The 14440-nt window shown below is 45.1% G+C and overlaps 1 protein-coding gene across 1 annotated transcript in view; it reads left to right on the top strand.

Annotated features, from left to right (window-relative positions):
- Nucleotides 1–14440, top strand: part of Tns3 (tensin 3) — a 265870-nt gene that overhangs the window by 198425 nt on the left and 53005 nt on the right. The window contains exons 18-20 of the mRNA XM_076836877.2: nucleotides 6438–6607; nucleotides 7645–7759; nucleotides 7843–7926. Of these exons, the coding sequence (XP_076692992.2) occupies nucleotides 6438–6607; nucleotides 7645–7759; nucleotides 7843–7926 (369 nt within the window). The remainder of the gene's footprint in view (nucleotides 1–6437; nucleotides 6608–7644; nucleotides 7760–7842; nucleotides 7927–14440) is intronic.

The following is a 14440-nucleotide window of genomic DNA, read 5'->3' as shown; positions in this document are numbered from 1 at the left end:
AACATTGAGGGGACAAGGTGACTGGGCAGTGTAGGGGAATCGGTGATGTGAAGTGTCAGAAAGGGCCACGGGGGGGTGTCAGCTCCTAGGCACTTAGCCCTCCTCCCTCCTGTCCTTCCCCCTTGCCACCTCCCAGTGTAGAGTCTGAGGGCCCAGGATCTGCTGTGTGCTCAGAAAGGTCATATGTCCACAGGAACACGTGCATAGTAGAGTTCAAAGAAAACAGGTGCTCCTGAGTGATCTCTGAGGTGGGTGTTGTACACTTGATGAGCTCACACATTTGGGAAGCTCACTGCATTTAGTTGTAGAATTTTCTGGAGCTTTGTGGGGTGTTTCTTCTTAAAATGTAATTTTCTAGCTAAGATCTGAGAATGCCCCCTCCCATGTTTCCCATATTTATCACAATTAGTGAGAAATCAGTGACAGTGCAGGCTCCCAGATTAAGCTGAATTCAGTCCTGCATATAAGTGATTAGCATAGTACCTGACCATCCTGACCTGAATCTCCAACTCTAGGGCTCTGAAGGTGATGCAGCTCCTTCCTACCAGGCCTGCCAATGTTCCCAGACAGGGAACCTGAGGCTTTATCTCCTTATTGGGAAAACTGTCATAGTGGCCCTGGTTGAGGTGCCCCATAGTTTGGACAGGTCTGGGGCCAAAGCTGTCTTTGTCTTGCTCCTGCACTATCTATACTGCTTTCCCCCCACACGTGACCTAAGTCACAGCCTTGCCTTATCTCCAAGGCTCCTGGTCTTTCTGTGCCCCATCATAGTCTCAGCTCATGGCTTGGCAGGGTCTGCAGTGACACCTGCATGGCTCCTGGCTGGGCCATGCTCTGCCTTGACCCCTGCCCCACCCATAAATTACAATGAAACCACTCACGTGAGGAAGTATACTTGTCTTTGGGAGTGGCAATGAAGGGGCACTCCTGGGGACATGTGTCCTGTTGAATAGCTTGTGGTTGGGTGGATCCTGAGTGTGTAGTGTCTGGTGTCTGGAGGAAATGAGTCCTGTATGAGGACTGCTGAATGCTCAGAGAGGGACTGGCCAGGGCGGTGGGTGGCATTCAGTCATACAACCATAGCTGATAATAGAGCATGCAAGTGAGACAAGGGAGGACAAACCTTTCCGTACGCACAGAGCTGCTGCCTGCCCCTCCCTCTCTGTGGACCCCAGGAACATGGAGAGTCGCTGGAATAACCCCTGTGGATGAAGTTACTGGTCACCATGGTCTGTGTTCAGTGGGGTCCAAAATGGCCTCTAGTATCTATAGCAAGCACTTAAGACCTTTGTAACCACCAGAGAAGGGTTAGGTTTCATTTTCCCTGGCTGAGAACCAGCAGGAAGGCAGGTGCAGTTCTCTGCAGCACCTGGGTCCCAGGCAGGCAAGGTGGAAGGGAGCCAGGTGGGCCCGGCAGGTGCAGGTTTGCCAACCCAGGGTTCTGGAGGAGGCCCAGGGTTCTGGAGGAGGTCCTTGGCCTGTAAAGGTCTCTGTTCTGGAGCTTGGGTTTTGCCCCTATTTTTCTTGGTTGTTCTTCAAAGGGGAACTTTCAGAGAGGGGAAACCTTGCAGAGGCTCCCTTGAGCAGGTTCAGCTCTGTTCAACCCCTTGTCTACCCAGTTCCTGGAGGTGACAGCCACACTATAGAGCATCCAGCACTCCCTACTCTCATTAAAACTTTTCTTTCCCTAGATTTGATTTCTTAACCGAAAAGGAGAAATTAGTTGTGACCAGTCATGGCGTGGATGTTCTGGCATAGTTCAGAGAGTAGTTTTCAATTATTCTATCATCAACTCATTAAGTATCTCATTGCTCAAATGCCAGTCTTCCAAGGTCACAGTCAGTTCTATCAGAAGCCCTGAGCTCATTTTTGGAGCATGTAATATACAGTTAGCAATGAAGGGAAAGTTACTTGCTAGGAGCTCAAGGCCAGAGAAGATGTGGTGGAGTAGCCTCTGGTGGTCCCTCCAGACTTAGGGCAGCCCTTAAGAGGGCAGGCGAGCAGAGGGGCAGTGGGTAGTAGTAAAAGTGAGGCTGAGGTGGGGACAGGAAGATGTTGTCCACTTCACATGTGAGTGATTTCATGTTAATGAGAAGGTGTGATTTATAGACTGAAACGATTGAATGACTTTCTCTGGGAACACTCATGAGCCGAGCCTCAGAGTAGAAAAAGAAATGAACAAGTTGTGTGTCTTCTGGAGATGCAGGACTGTTCCGCCAGACTCCGCGGTTCCAAGGAGCTTGATCTGCTTCCAAGTATTTTTATGTATTTTCCAAATTGTCTGCAATGACGTACATTAATTTTACAATCAGAAAGAAGGTAGTATTTAAACCTATAAAGAAGTCATTACGGGGGCTGGGGTTATAGCTCAGTTTGTAGAGTGCTTGCCTATCATGCACGAGGCCCTGGGTTCAATCCCCAGCACCACACACACACACACACACACACACACACAGCCACTATGCAAGAGAGGGTAGGGCAGGAAGAGTGTGTTTGGCCAACCACCGTGGGCTCTTCTAGGTACAGCTGAGGACTAAGCACCTCTCAGCCCAGGCTCTTAAGCTGGGACACAGGGTCACCAGTTCAACTTCCACCTCCTCATTCCTCTCTAGATTCACAATTTAACAAACACATCAAGGCCTCAGGGCATCTCAGCATAAATGAATTTTGGAGCTGAGTATGATTAGATCCTTGTTTACACCTACCTGGAACAGGTGTTTTACTCCTTTATCTGTCCTCAAAAATGAAACTGAGAATCCAGGCATGGTGTCCCACACTTTGATCCCACTGACTCAGGAGGCTGAGTTAGAAGGATTGCAAGTTCAAGGCCTGCCTTGGCAACTTTTAACGTAGCCTGTCTTTAAAAAAATGAAAAGGCAAGGCAGGGGGAGTTGGGGGATTGGGGGATGTAGTTCAGTGGTAAAGAGTCCCTGGGTTCAATTCCCATTACAGGAAAAAAAAAGAAAAGAAAGAAAGAAGTGGTGAAACTGAGAACCCTTCAAAGGAGGCAACAGTCCAGAGATAAAACACTTGCTATTTACATAGACCTTTTGTCGACAGGTGAACCTGCTAGGCAGGTTATCAGAGGTAGCAGAGCCCTCCACAGAGCCCCCTAGGTACCAGAGCATGAGGTGGTAACACTCTGATTGTTCTCACCTCTGCCCTACCTGGGAATGGAAGGCTATGCTGTGGCTATGTGAGAGAGAGAGCTTGGCTCAGGTTCAATCAGCAGTGCCCTGAAATCAGACATGTGCACCTGCTGTGGGAGGGCTCTCCTCCCACCCTTCTATTGATGTCACATGTGGGCCCCTGTACACACCCAGGGTCTAGTCCATGCCCACTGCTGTGGGGTCACTCAGATCCTAGTGAGGGTACAGTCAGCCCAGAAGACTTAAGGAATGAAGGCATCTTTCAGTGTAAACAGGAAGCCCTGGGCCACATCTGTCTTGCTAGTCCCTGGAGCTAGCCAGGAACCCGCTCCTGTAAAATGAAGCTCCTGGTCCAGTAGGGAACCTGGCACCTTGTAGACAGGCAGCCCTCAGCTGGGAAGAACTTGTAGTGCCAGAAGTGCAGGTCTGCAGAAGTCAGGGTGGGGGGTTTGCAATCCTCTCCTTCTCATGTTGAGAACTGAGAACCTGACCCTCAAATGTCTGGGACCACAAGTGTGCACAGCCCACATAGCCCAGGTCTGTGTCAGTGGATGGAGCAGGTGTGTGAGAGAGTGTGAGGGTCCATGAGTAGAAGTGTGTGAGTGAGGTGTTGCTGGATACACTTCACCTTCCCTTTGGGTTTCTTTCCATTGGAACCCCTGGGGCAGAGGCCTTGTTACTGTATCATAAACTCTGTCTCACAGTGCCTCATTCTTCCTGGCCTTTCCACCATCCCATTTCAGGAGATTCTAGTCCAGGTGGAAGGTGAGATGTGAGTTACCCCAGAGACTGGGGCTTGAGGGTCTTGTGTGCCTACAGCCTGGAGACCTGCTCACTGCAGTCCTTGCACACAAACCCTGTGCTGGTACTCTAGAGGGTCCTTGATCTCTTCCTCCTTTTACTTTCTTTTTTTTTTTTTTTCCTTATGGTGCTGGGGATTGAACCCAGAGCCTTTTGAACCCAGAGCCTTGTGCATGCAAGGCAAGCACTCTACCAACTGAGCTATATCCCCAGCCCGATCCCTTTCTTCCTTTTGCATTTGTGAAACCCCTTTCTGGCAGCAGACGTGGAGTTGTCCTGTTGCGACCTTCCCACAAATGTGGACTATCTTCCCCCTTTTTGAATGTCATAGCAGCAAGATATTGAGAAATACCTGAGGGAAGCAATGTGTAACTCAGTTTTTAACCAGAGTCCATCTCCCACATTTTAGCATAGGCACTGGAATTGGAGTTTTAGAGTAAGAACTTTGTCCTGGAGATATTTTTGAATGAAGACAATTCTATTTGTTATCTTAATCTGTGCCTAGAGAGAGGAAATAAGAGAAGCGATTGCAAATCTGTGTTGAGCAGGGCCATTCCTGGGTCAGCTCATGAAAGCTTATTTCAGAGACTTGTCTAAGGGAGGTGGAATAGCCCAGTACAGAAGCCACTTTCAGTTCCATCTTGGCTGATACACAGACCCAAGTCCCCAGCTGCTCAGAAGCAAAATTGTCAAAGGAAACTTTAAGATAGTTCTTTACAAAAAAAAAAAAAAAAAAGTCCTAGCCTCCCACCTTGAGGTTCATGGTTTAGAGCTGCCCATTCCTTCTTGAGCACTGTTTCCACCTGGACGTACCTGACAGAGGAGGGCCTTTGGAATGCACCTAGAGGCCATGCTGGCTGGTTTTGAACTGCTCAAATGGGGCCTTGGTTTCTAGGGCAGATTGTCTTCAGATGTCAGGCCAGAAGGGTGGAGGTCAGGGCCATTAAGCTCCCAGGCTGCCTTCCCCAGGTGAAAGGGAACAACTGGCCTCACCTGGCACAACTTCCCATGAGCTTTATGCAGTGACGTACATTGCCGTCCGTGTGTGATAGAATACCGAGCTTATCTTGCAAGTTAAACAGAAGCATTGCTGCTCTGGGAGGCTCAGAGCCTTGTGAACTCTGAGTTTCTAGGCTGTGAGTAGACTGTAGATGCCAGAAAAGTGTGTCTGAGTCCCCAGCGCAGGCTGCAGGTAGGATGTGTTGGATGGAACTGTTTCCCATTACTACTCTGTGTCATCTGCATAGAAGCTTTGGGTCAGTGACGTGGCTTCCTTTCCCTGGGAGAGGATCAGGATCAGTCACTTGTCTGTGGCCCTAGCACTTCCTTTCTATCACTAATGCCCATGGCTACCATCAATCCCTTGATTGCTTTAGGGGTACCCTCCTGTGACTGAACTGAGTGCCATGTCAGGTCCCGGGGCCAGCCTCCCTTATGCCGGCCTTTCCCCATAGCCCTCTTTGAACTGCCACAGATGCATGTTGAGGGTCAAATCCATAGTCAAGTGTACTATCCTTCCTGGCCTGTAATTTTGTGTCCTGTGGAGGGCCAGAAAATGAGGACCAGGGCTACCATGCTCCCAATCCAGGGACTGTCATGGGAATAGGATTTACAGGTACAGCATTTCACTTTTTTTCATCCTCATGCAGTTTGAGGGAGGAAAAAAGAGCATGCACTGCTCCTTTTACCCATAGGAAAGGGGGTCCTACAGCTAACTTAAAAATGCACTTTGTATTCTTAGCTCAAATCTGAACTCTAGAGGATTCTTAGTTGGCTGTGAATTTTGAGACCCTATGATAATGTGAAACATTACTATTTTCACAGCTTGCAGAAGGTTTCCCCAGCTGCCCAATTAAAAGAATCCCCAGGAAGAGATATTTTTTTAAAGCAACAAATTCTAGCCCCATCCTATTTTCCCCCCAACATAAGCAGAATCAGATTTAATCAAGAGCAAGGACCATGGGCATCTGTGGAATAAATGTCTGTAGTACTTCTGGTCTGAACATTTAGAAAGCATTAGAACATTTATTGTTGGTGCTATGGTTAGGGTATACTCCCCTCCAGAATTTCTCATTGTGATGATTCAAACGACCATGGTAGGGCCATCCTCTGCCTGGAGTCACCACAGATGTGTGGTCATCAGAGCTCTTGGTCTGGGGCACCCAGGGAGACATCTGGCAGGCTCCCTCTGAGCTCAGCTGTGTCTATCCCGGCACTGCAGGGTTAGCCTTAGTGTTTCCCGCCTCGCAAGCTCTTCTGGAAAGAGTATACTGGCTTCTGTGAGCTATGTGCTTCAGGGGCTGCTGCCTGGCTCACCCTGAGAGTCTTAGGGTGCCCCTGGGTTTTCAATCTGTCTGCATCAGCCCTGGTGTCTGCGCCTAGCACTGCTAAACAGCAAAGAAAATTTTAAGATCAGGTTTTAATCAAGGGTCTCTGTGCTTCAATATGACAGAAGTCCCCTACAGCCCACTTGCTCTCTCCTTACAGGCCCCTCTAGTGATGATCCCCTGGGCGGAAGACTCCGGAAACTGAGCCTTGGACAGTATGATAATGATGCTGGAAGCCAGCTGTCCTTCTCCAAGTGTGGATGGGGAAAGGCCGGCATGGACTCAGCCTCAAGCCTGGAGCCGTTTCCCTCTCCAGCAGATATCAAAGAGGTGTGTGTTGGGCCCCCTTTCCTACTCAGTTTCTTCCTACTGACTTTCTGTCCTAGGGCTCAGGACAACAGCTGTGCTTAGCCCCTGAACACAGCTACATAAACCTCTTGTACCCACTGTCTCTCCTGTTTCACAGTCACCATTCCTCAGCTTCAAGGCAGGTGGTTTGATTGAGTGCACAGGTGTGACAGCTTGGGTGGGGATCCTTATACACCCAGAGATGACTACGTGCAGGCTGCCTCACACAGGTCACCTGAGCCTCTGCATTCTGATGTGTAGAGTGGCCCCAGGTATGAAGCCCGTAGATGGGTTGAGAGAGCTGGAGATAGGACAGTCATGGCCTTGGCTGGACTCCATGGGTGGACAGCACAGCAGACTTCTGGGCGGCCACACAGGGCCCCGAATGTTCCATCTAGAACCTTTAGGATTATGTCTCCAAGAGAGTCCACCAACAGGAGCATCTCCTATCTCTTCTGGAAGGTATAGTTAAGGCTTCTGATCAGAATCAGAGTAGGTCAGGTCAGCCAACCCAAATGATGACCCTCTTTATTTCTTCTCAAATTGGAAAAAGTTGAAACCCACAGAATATTCAGGAAGAAAAGGTCATTTGTAGTCTTAATTCACAAACAAAACCCATTTTGATAGTTGGAATATTTCTTCCCAGCCGTTTTTCTGTGCTGTGTGTTTAGCTTGTTGTGTAGTTTTACTTATCTATGGATGTACCCTAGTTAAGGATTAACTTTCAGTCAGTGCCACAATGCACATTTCCCCTTGCTGTTGCAGACTCTATCAACTTCTTCAATAGGCTGTATAATACTGTATTAATACAATGGACCCTAGGATACTTGACTGTTCTATTAAACATGAATGCTTTTCCCCATTTCTATGGCTGCAGGGGGGATGCTGGTTTCCTTCTCCTGTCCCCTCTCTCAGATGAGGACTTGGATCCACCAACCATCCTGGAGGGCTGCACCTGTGTGCAGAGGACTTTCCCCTGACTCCCCATTCTTATATTCTCCTTCCCATGCCAATTTCAGACGATGATCACTGCATATCCCCCAGACCTCGACATGATCGACGGTAGGATTTTAAATACCAAGGAGTCCGTATGTTCGACCCCAGCATTTCCTGTGTCTCCAGAAACACCATATGGTAAGAAAGAAGCACATTAGCTGTGTACAACTTGTCACCACAAGGAGGAGAGTGACATGCCCCTGCTGCGCTCTCTTTTCCAGTGAAAACACCTCCACGCTACCCTCCATTCAGCCCGCCTGAGCCTCAGACGAGCAGCCCGGCCAGTCTGCACAAAGGAGGACGTGGTAAGAATTCTCCCTGCTTTGGCTATTGGAGAATGAGGCAGCTATAGTACCACGTTCACAAGTGCCATTTCTCGAAAGACAACTCTTAGGTAGAGCTATTGCCATTGAGGTCAAATCAAAAAAAAATGCGCTCTTGGGTATGGCAACAATACGACATCAGATTGCTTCCTGGCATCCTGCAGGAGTGCTCCTGTTCAATACTCCCATCCTCCAATGAAGCACGGTCAGGTGGGTCTATTGGCAGTTTAGCATGGGTGCTTTAATCTTAATGAGTACTAGCTTTACTGGCCAGCATGGATTTGGAAAGAAGAAGCCAGAATGCCCGTCCTCCTTTCTTGAGAAAGTTGGTCCTAGCAAAGAGGAAGGTCTCTGCCTGCATTCTCCTGCATGGAAATCTCTAGATGCTGTTGCCCCTGCTTCCTGTCTATGCACACCTTTCATGGCTGCTTTTGGTCCTTTCTCCAGGGTCTCCCTGGTTGACCTTCAGTATTCTGTGTTGTGTTCATCTGCACTGCTGGCCCATGGAGGGACCATCTGTGGGACAGGCATTAAGGGTGCCTACTCAGCACTCCTCTTAGGCGGATGTTAACCAGGTACTTTGGGAGCCCAGGATGGGGCAAAGTCGGGCAGGAAGAGAGAGGATGTTACCTGGAGTTTCATGAACATTTAAAAGTTGCCCCTCTCTCTGTGACTTTAGATTGTTTATGCAGCTGCTTTTCTACCTTGGTGAGGGTAATCCAGGGGCCTTTTTCATGGTTATTGGACATATTGTTTGGGAATGAGGACAATTAAATTAAATTTAATTCTAGCCCCATAACCAGGAGCAGCTGCAGCAATGATAGCTGGTTCTCCTTTCCCTCTTTGTCCAGAAGAAACCAAGTCTCTGCTTAATTTAATGAAAGGGCAATGCTTCTGTTATCCACAGTATATAGCAATTAAACTATCTCAGCAGGCATGACTGAAATTTAATTTAAGAAAAAGTGTTCACAGCATTGCTACATTTCTGCTTCTTTATATGTGCATTATACCCAGATGAGTGGGGGTAGGTATTTAAATATGCATTCGCGCATTGGACTTACACATATAAGACCACACATGTATCCTTTTTTATGTTTATAATTTAGGTAGATGTGAAGAGAGGAGCATTCTCTTCCACCCTACATAGTCCCTTCCTTCTCATTGAGTCAACCACACTTGATTCCTAAATTGAACTTATATAGTGAATTTGAACTAGAACCCACAGCTCTCTGGCTTGAATTATTTCCTGCAGCATCAAGACCAGATTCATTCAAAATGCACAGATGACTAGCAGTGGAAAGTGAGTCATGAACTTGAGGAAAGAAGATATTAGAAAAAACTTTCAATTTCACTAGCAGCTCATGATCTTCCGGAATCATTCTTTGAGCATTAAGAGAATTTTGAGTCTCCACTAAACTCAAGAAAGGCCTAGGAAACAGGAAAGTGCCTCGGAGCTGACAGATATATGCCAACTTGATTGTGTCTGCCTAAAGATGGGCAGCGTTTCTCCTCATGTGAGCAGGATGGGGCCCTGCACACCATGTGTGGATTTCAGCGCAGCCCATGCATCTATGCAAATATTCACTGGGAAGAAGTGGGCTTTGCTTTTTAAATATAGAAGCAGACACCATAAGAGTAATGAATCTTCTGAATTTTTTACTCAAAAGTTTCCAGGAAAGGTTGACTTCATATTAGTTCCCAAGAAGTACAGAGACCCATAACTTTGGCTTAATGGATGCTTTGGTCCTTGAGCCCCTGAGCTTGCCTGAGAATATCACCTACTCTGCAAAGTCAGACAGAGTCATTGGACTCCACTGAAAAGGATTAAGTACAGGACTTACCCTCTGTTTTTTATAGGATGGTTTGCTTTAATTTGTAAATGGTATAAGGTTACTCTTCATGTTATCCCCACTTTACAGATAAGGAAACTGACCAAAGGAGTTGAGGAAATTGTCTGAGCCATGTAACTAGGTAGTGGTAAAGCCTGAATCCAGACCAGTCAGCTTGACCAGTGAGTCAGCCACTGACAGATGTCATGACTGAAAGAGCACATGGCAGATCTTAGTCATGGATGACTATGACTCAAATACTTGGTGAACGCTATGAACCTCCTCCTCTGTTCTAATCCCTACCATTCTAACCACTGTGTGGTCCTCATGTAATATCCTCTCTATGTCTATAGTACCGCCTGGTCATGTATCATTTACAGCTAAACAGTGATGTGCGTATAAACGAAGTTCCAGTCTTAATTAATGGTGAGGAAATCTTCTGAGGAATGTGTCTTAGGAAATTTAGTTGTTGTGTGAACATCATAGAGTGTATCACACAAACCAAGATGGCTATGACATTGCTAGTCAATATAATCCTAGAGTCACCATTGTATTTGCAGTTCACTATTAACTGAAATGTTACTAGGCAGCATGTGATTTTGTTTTAAAAATATCATTGATGAGAGGCTGTGCTTCCTGGCAGGGCAAATTAGACTTACTTTTTCCTATTCTTTCTATTAAGTACAGCTGAAAATCCCAGCCAACATATAAACCAAATATTAAAAAGAAAAAAAACCTGAAAGGTAAGCCAGGAATGTTGGGTAAGTGACCCAGAGTAGACTATAGACTGGATTAAAATCATGCAGAGCATATTCTTTAACCATAATGGAATTAAACCAGAAATCAGGAAAGGAAGTAATATGAAAATCTTTTTTTTAACATTTTAATATTTTTTAAATAATTTTTGTTTTTATAAAAATGAACAAAAATTATAAATCCAAAATTAGGAAAGAGAATATTTAAAATGATAAAAGTGCTGCAAATATTACAGACACAACCCAATATAAAAAGGGAAAATATATATTGATTAGTTACCTGACTGAATCCTAAAATATACATTTTAAGTTATTGGTTTGATTAACATTTGTGAAAAAAATAAATATTTTGAGATGGGGCATACATTAGAGCAATTCAAACACATTTTTAAAAAATATGTAGAAGTGAAGTAATATCCTTATGAATATTCCATGGGTCAAAGAGGAAGGAAGTCTCAAGGGAATATACAAAAACATGTTGAATTGAATAAAAAAACAAAAGTAAAACATCAAAATTTATGGGATATAGCCAAAGCAGTGCAGGGAGGAAAATTTATAGTAGTACCTATATACATTGCAAAAGAGAATCTGAAATGAATAGCTGAAACTCTTATTTCCAATGCCTAGAAAAAGCAGAGCAGAGTAAACTCAAGGAAGGAGATATTCAAAGCAAGCAGAAATGAATAACACTGAAAGGAGAAACAATAGAGAAAATAAGTGAGAGAAAGAAAAAAATTGATAGGAACTAGAGTAGCCAAAACAATTTTGAAGAATTAACGGACTTTCCTAATTTGAAGGCTTAGATGCTATTGTGGTCAAGACTCGTGTTGGTGAAGGCACAGACACATAGATCAGTGGAACAGGATGGAGAACCCACAGATAGATCTACACCAAGTATGCCCACCTGATTTCGACAGAGGAGCAAAGGCAAGTTGTTAGAGCAGAGGCGACCTTCCAACAAAGGTGCCAGGGCAATTGAACACCCTCAGATGAAGTATTGAACCTCAAGTGGATGTCAGTTTATGCTGAAATTAACTTGAAAAGGATCTTTGACTTAAATCCAAAAAAGTAAAACTATAACATTTTTAGAAAAAAGTAAGAGAAAACCTTTGGGATCCAGGGTTAGATTAGAGAGAGAGAGAGAGAGAGAGAGAGAGAGAGAGAGAGAGAGACTTGACATCAAAAGCATGAGCCATAAAAAGAAGAACTGATAAACTAGACTTCATCAGAATTGAAAACTTGTGCTATGGTAAGAGGCTTTGAAGAGCATAAAAAGACAAAGTATAGACTGGGAGGAAATATTTTAAAATCATCTAAGAAAGGAATAACATCTAAAATACATAAAGAGCTCTCACCACTCAAAAGGAAAAAAAAAATAAACAATACAAGTGGACAAGAGAAAAAAAAGGGGGGGTCTCGGGGAGGGGGGCGGAATTAAAAAAAAAAAAAAACAAGTGGACAAGAGACATAAAAAGACACATCACCAAAGAAGATGCATAGGCGGCAATTGAGCACATGAAAAGATGCTCTGTGTCTTTATCAATTAGAGGAATACAATTTTTTTTCTTTTTTTTTTTTTTTTTTTGCACTGGGGATTGAATCGAGGGGTGCTTAATCACTGAGGCACATCACCAGCCCTTTTTATGTTTTGAGACAGGATCTTGTTGAGTTGCTTAGGTCCTCACTAAATTGTTGAGGCTGGCCTTAAACTTTCGATCTTCCTGCCTCAGCCTCCTGATCAGCTGGGATTATAGGCATGTATCACCACAACCACACTGGGTGAGGAATGAAAATTAAAGCCACAATGAGTCCTCTCTACACGCCTCTCTAAACAGCTAAAATAAAAATAGTGACAACAGCAATTGCTCATGAGGATGTAGAGAAACAATCCTTCAGATACTGCTGGTGGGAATGCTAAACCATGCAATCAATTTGGAGAACAGTTGGGCAGTTTCTTAATAAAAAACAAAAACTAAATAGGCACCTATCATATGACCCAAGTGATTGCATTCCTGGACATTTATCCCAGAGAAATAGATTTATGTTCACATAAAAGCCTGTTCACCTGAGGAAGTTTGGAGTTGTGGCTCAGTGGTAGAGTGCTTGCCTCACATTTAGAGGTCACTGGGTTCGATCCTCAGCACCACATAAAAATAAAATAAACGGATTGTGTCCATCTACAACTAAAATAATGTTTTAAAAAACCTGTTCACAAATATTTATAGTAGCTTTATTTAAAAAGCCCAAGTGGGGAAACAATCTAGAAGTTCTTCAATAAGTGAGTGATTAAACAGATGGTAGTACATCACTACTATGGAATACTGCTCAGCAGACAAAAGGAATTACTGATACACACATCTACCTGGATGGCTCTCCAGAGAACAAGGCTGATTGAGAAGATCCCATACCAAAAGCTGATGCACTGAATGATCTCATTTATATTGCATTTTTTTCCCATAGCCAAATTATAGAAATGGAGAACAGATTAATTCTTTTAGTAAGGGTTAAGCAGGGCAGGGGAGGAGGGAAAATGGGAGTAACTGAAAGGGTGGCAGGAGGTATCCTTGTGGTGCTGGAACATTCTGTGACTCCACTAGCTCAACATTATCATCCAAGTGTAATTTTACAGGTTGCTAGTGTTGTGGGGGGGGGGGGTCTGGATTAAGGGTACAGAGTATCCCTGTGTAATGGCTTACAGCTGCCTGTGAATCCACAGTGATTTCAAAATTTAAAAAGTTTAATTAAAACATGTCGGGTGAGTGTCGTTGACAGAACTGGCAGTGAGCTGCCAATAGTGAAAGCTGGGTCAAGGCCACCAGGAGGCTGGGCCATTTTGCCTACTTCAGTTTTATTTGGAATTTTCTATAATTAAAAAGTTAAAATGTGAAAAAAAAAATACTTTGTGTTAGATACACCTCACAATTGTCCACACCTGTATACTGAGCACTCTCATTCCCTGGTGCTCCGCTGGGCCAGCAGGAGCCCGGAGAGGCCCAGCCCTGCCCTGTAGAAGTGTAGCCAGCAGAGCAGCCGCAGAGGGATCCCAGGATGCCCGCACAGGGCCCGGGCTCCAGGGAGGAAACTGGAAGACTAGGTCAGTGGATCTTCACTGTCTGCTTATTAGGAGGTTAAGTAGGAATTCAAGGCAGGTGGAGAGAGTGTTTGGGATGGTGAGGTAGCGGGTGCAGAGCCCAGGACATGCTGGTGCAGCTCTATGGCAGGTACAGCCCAGGATATGCTGGTGATCTGGAGGGACCTGCAGGGGAGTGGTGGTGGGACCCAAACCTGAGGAAGTTTGGCCAGATCGGTGCTTTTTTGCAGGCCCCAGAAGGCAGTGGTGGGGTGGCCATAAATGTGAGGTCAGCACCAAGCCTCCAGGAGGCAGAATGGTGGTGTGAATGGGCAGTCAAGTTACAGAGGGTAGACCAAAGTGGTTTCATAATAGATGAGAAGAAGTCTGAGTATTGAATATTTATTTGGTGCAACCAACTGCCTTAATGAAATGGATTTAGGCATGGTGGTTGATTTGGTTGCTATTATCGTTATGGTGTGAATTATGTTCTGACTCCTTGTTAGTTCATATGCAGTTACCATAATGCTGTCTACATAAAATTCCCTCCTGCATCTTAGTAAGTGAACAGAAAGCAACTGAAGCATCCTCTAGATTTATTAATAGCTAGGTGAATTAAAGAAGCTTTATTGAATAATATGAAAAAGAGTAAGTAAGGGGGAAGAGTGCCCAAGCCAGGGCCTGCCAGCACCTGCTGGGCAGAGAGCCAATTTTAGAATGCTAGGGACTTTGTGAGCCAGTCGACATCTCCTGAGCGGCTTGAGGTCTGCCAGTGCAGGTGTATTTTCACCACAGTATTTGGCAAGTGCTGCAAATTAACTTTCTCATTGCCTCAAGCTTCT

This window comes from Callospermophilus lateralis, chromosome 1 (assembly GCF_048772815.1).
Source record: "Callospermophilus lateralis isolate mCalLat2 chromosome 1, mCalLat2.hap1, whole genome shotgun sequence".
Classification (NCBI taxonomy): Eukaryota; Metazoa; Chordata; class Mammalia; order Rodentia; family Sciuridae; genus Callospermophilus; species Callospermophilus lateralis.
The sequence above is the reverse complement of the archived record's forward strand: the minus strand, read 5'-3'. Positions and strand labels throughout refer to the sequence as shown.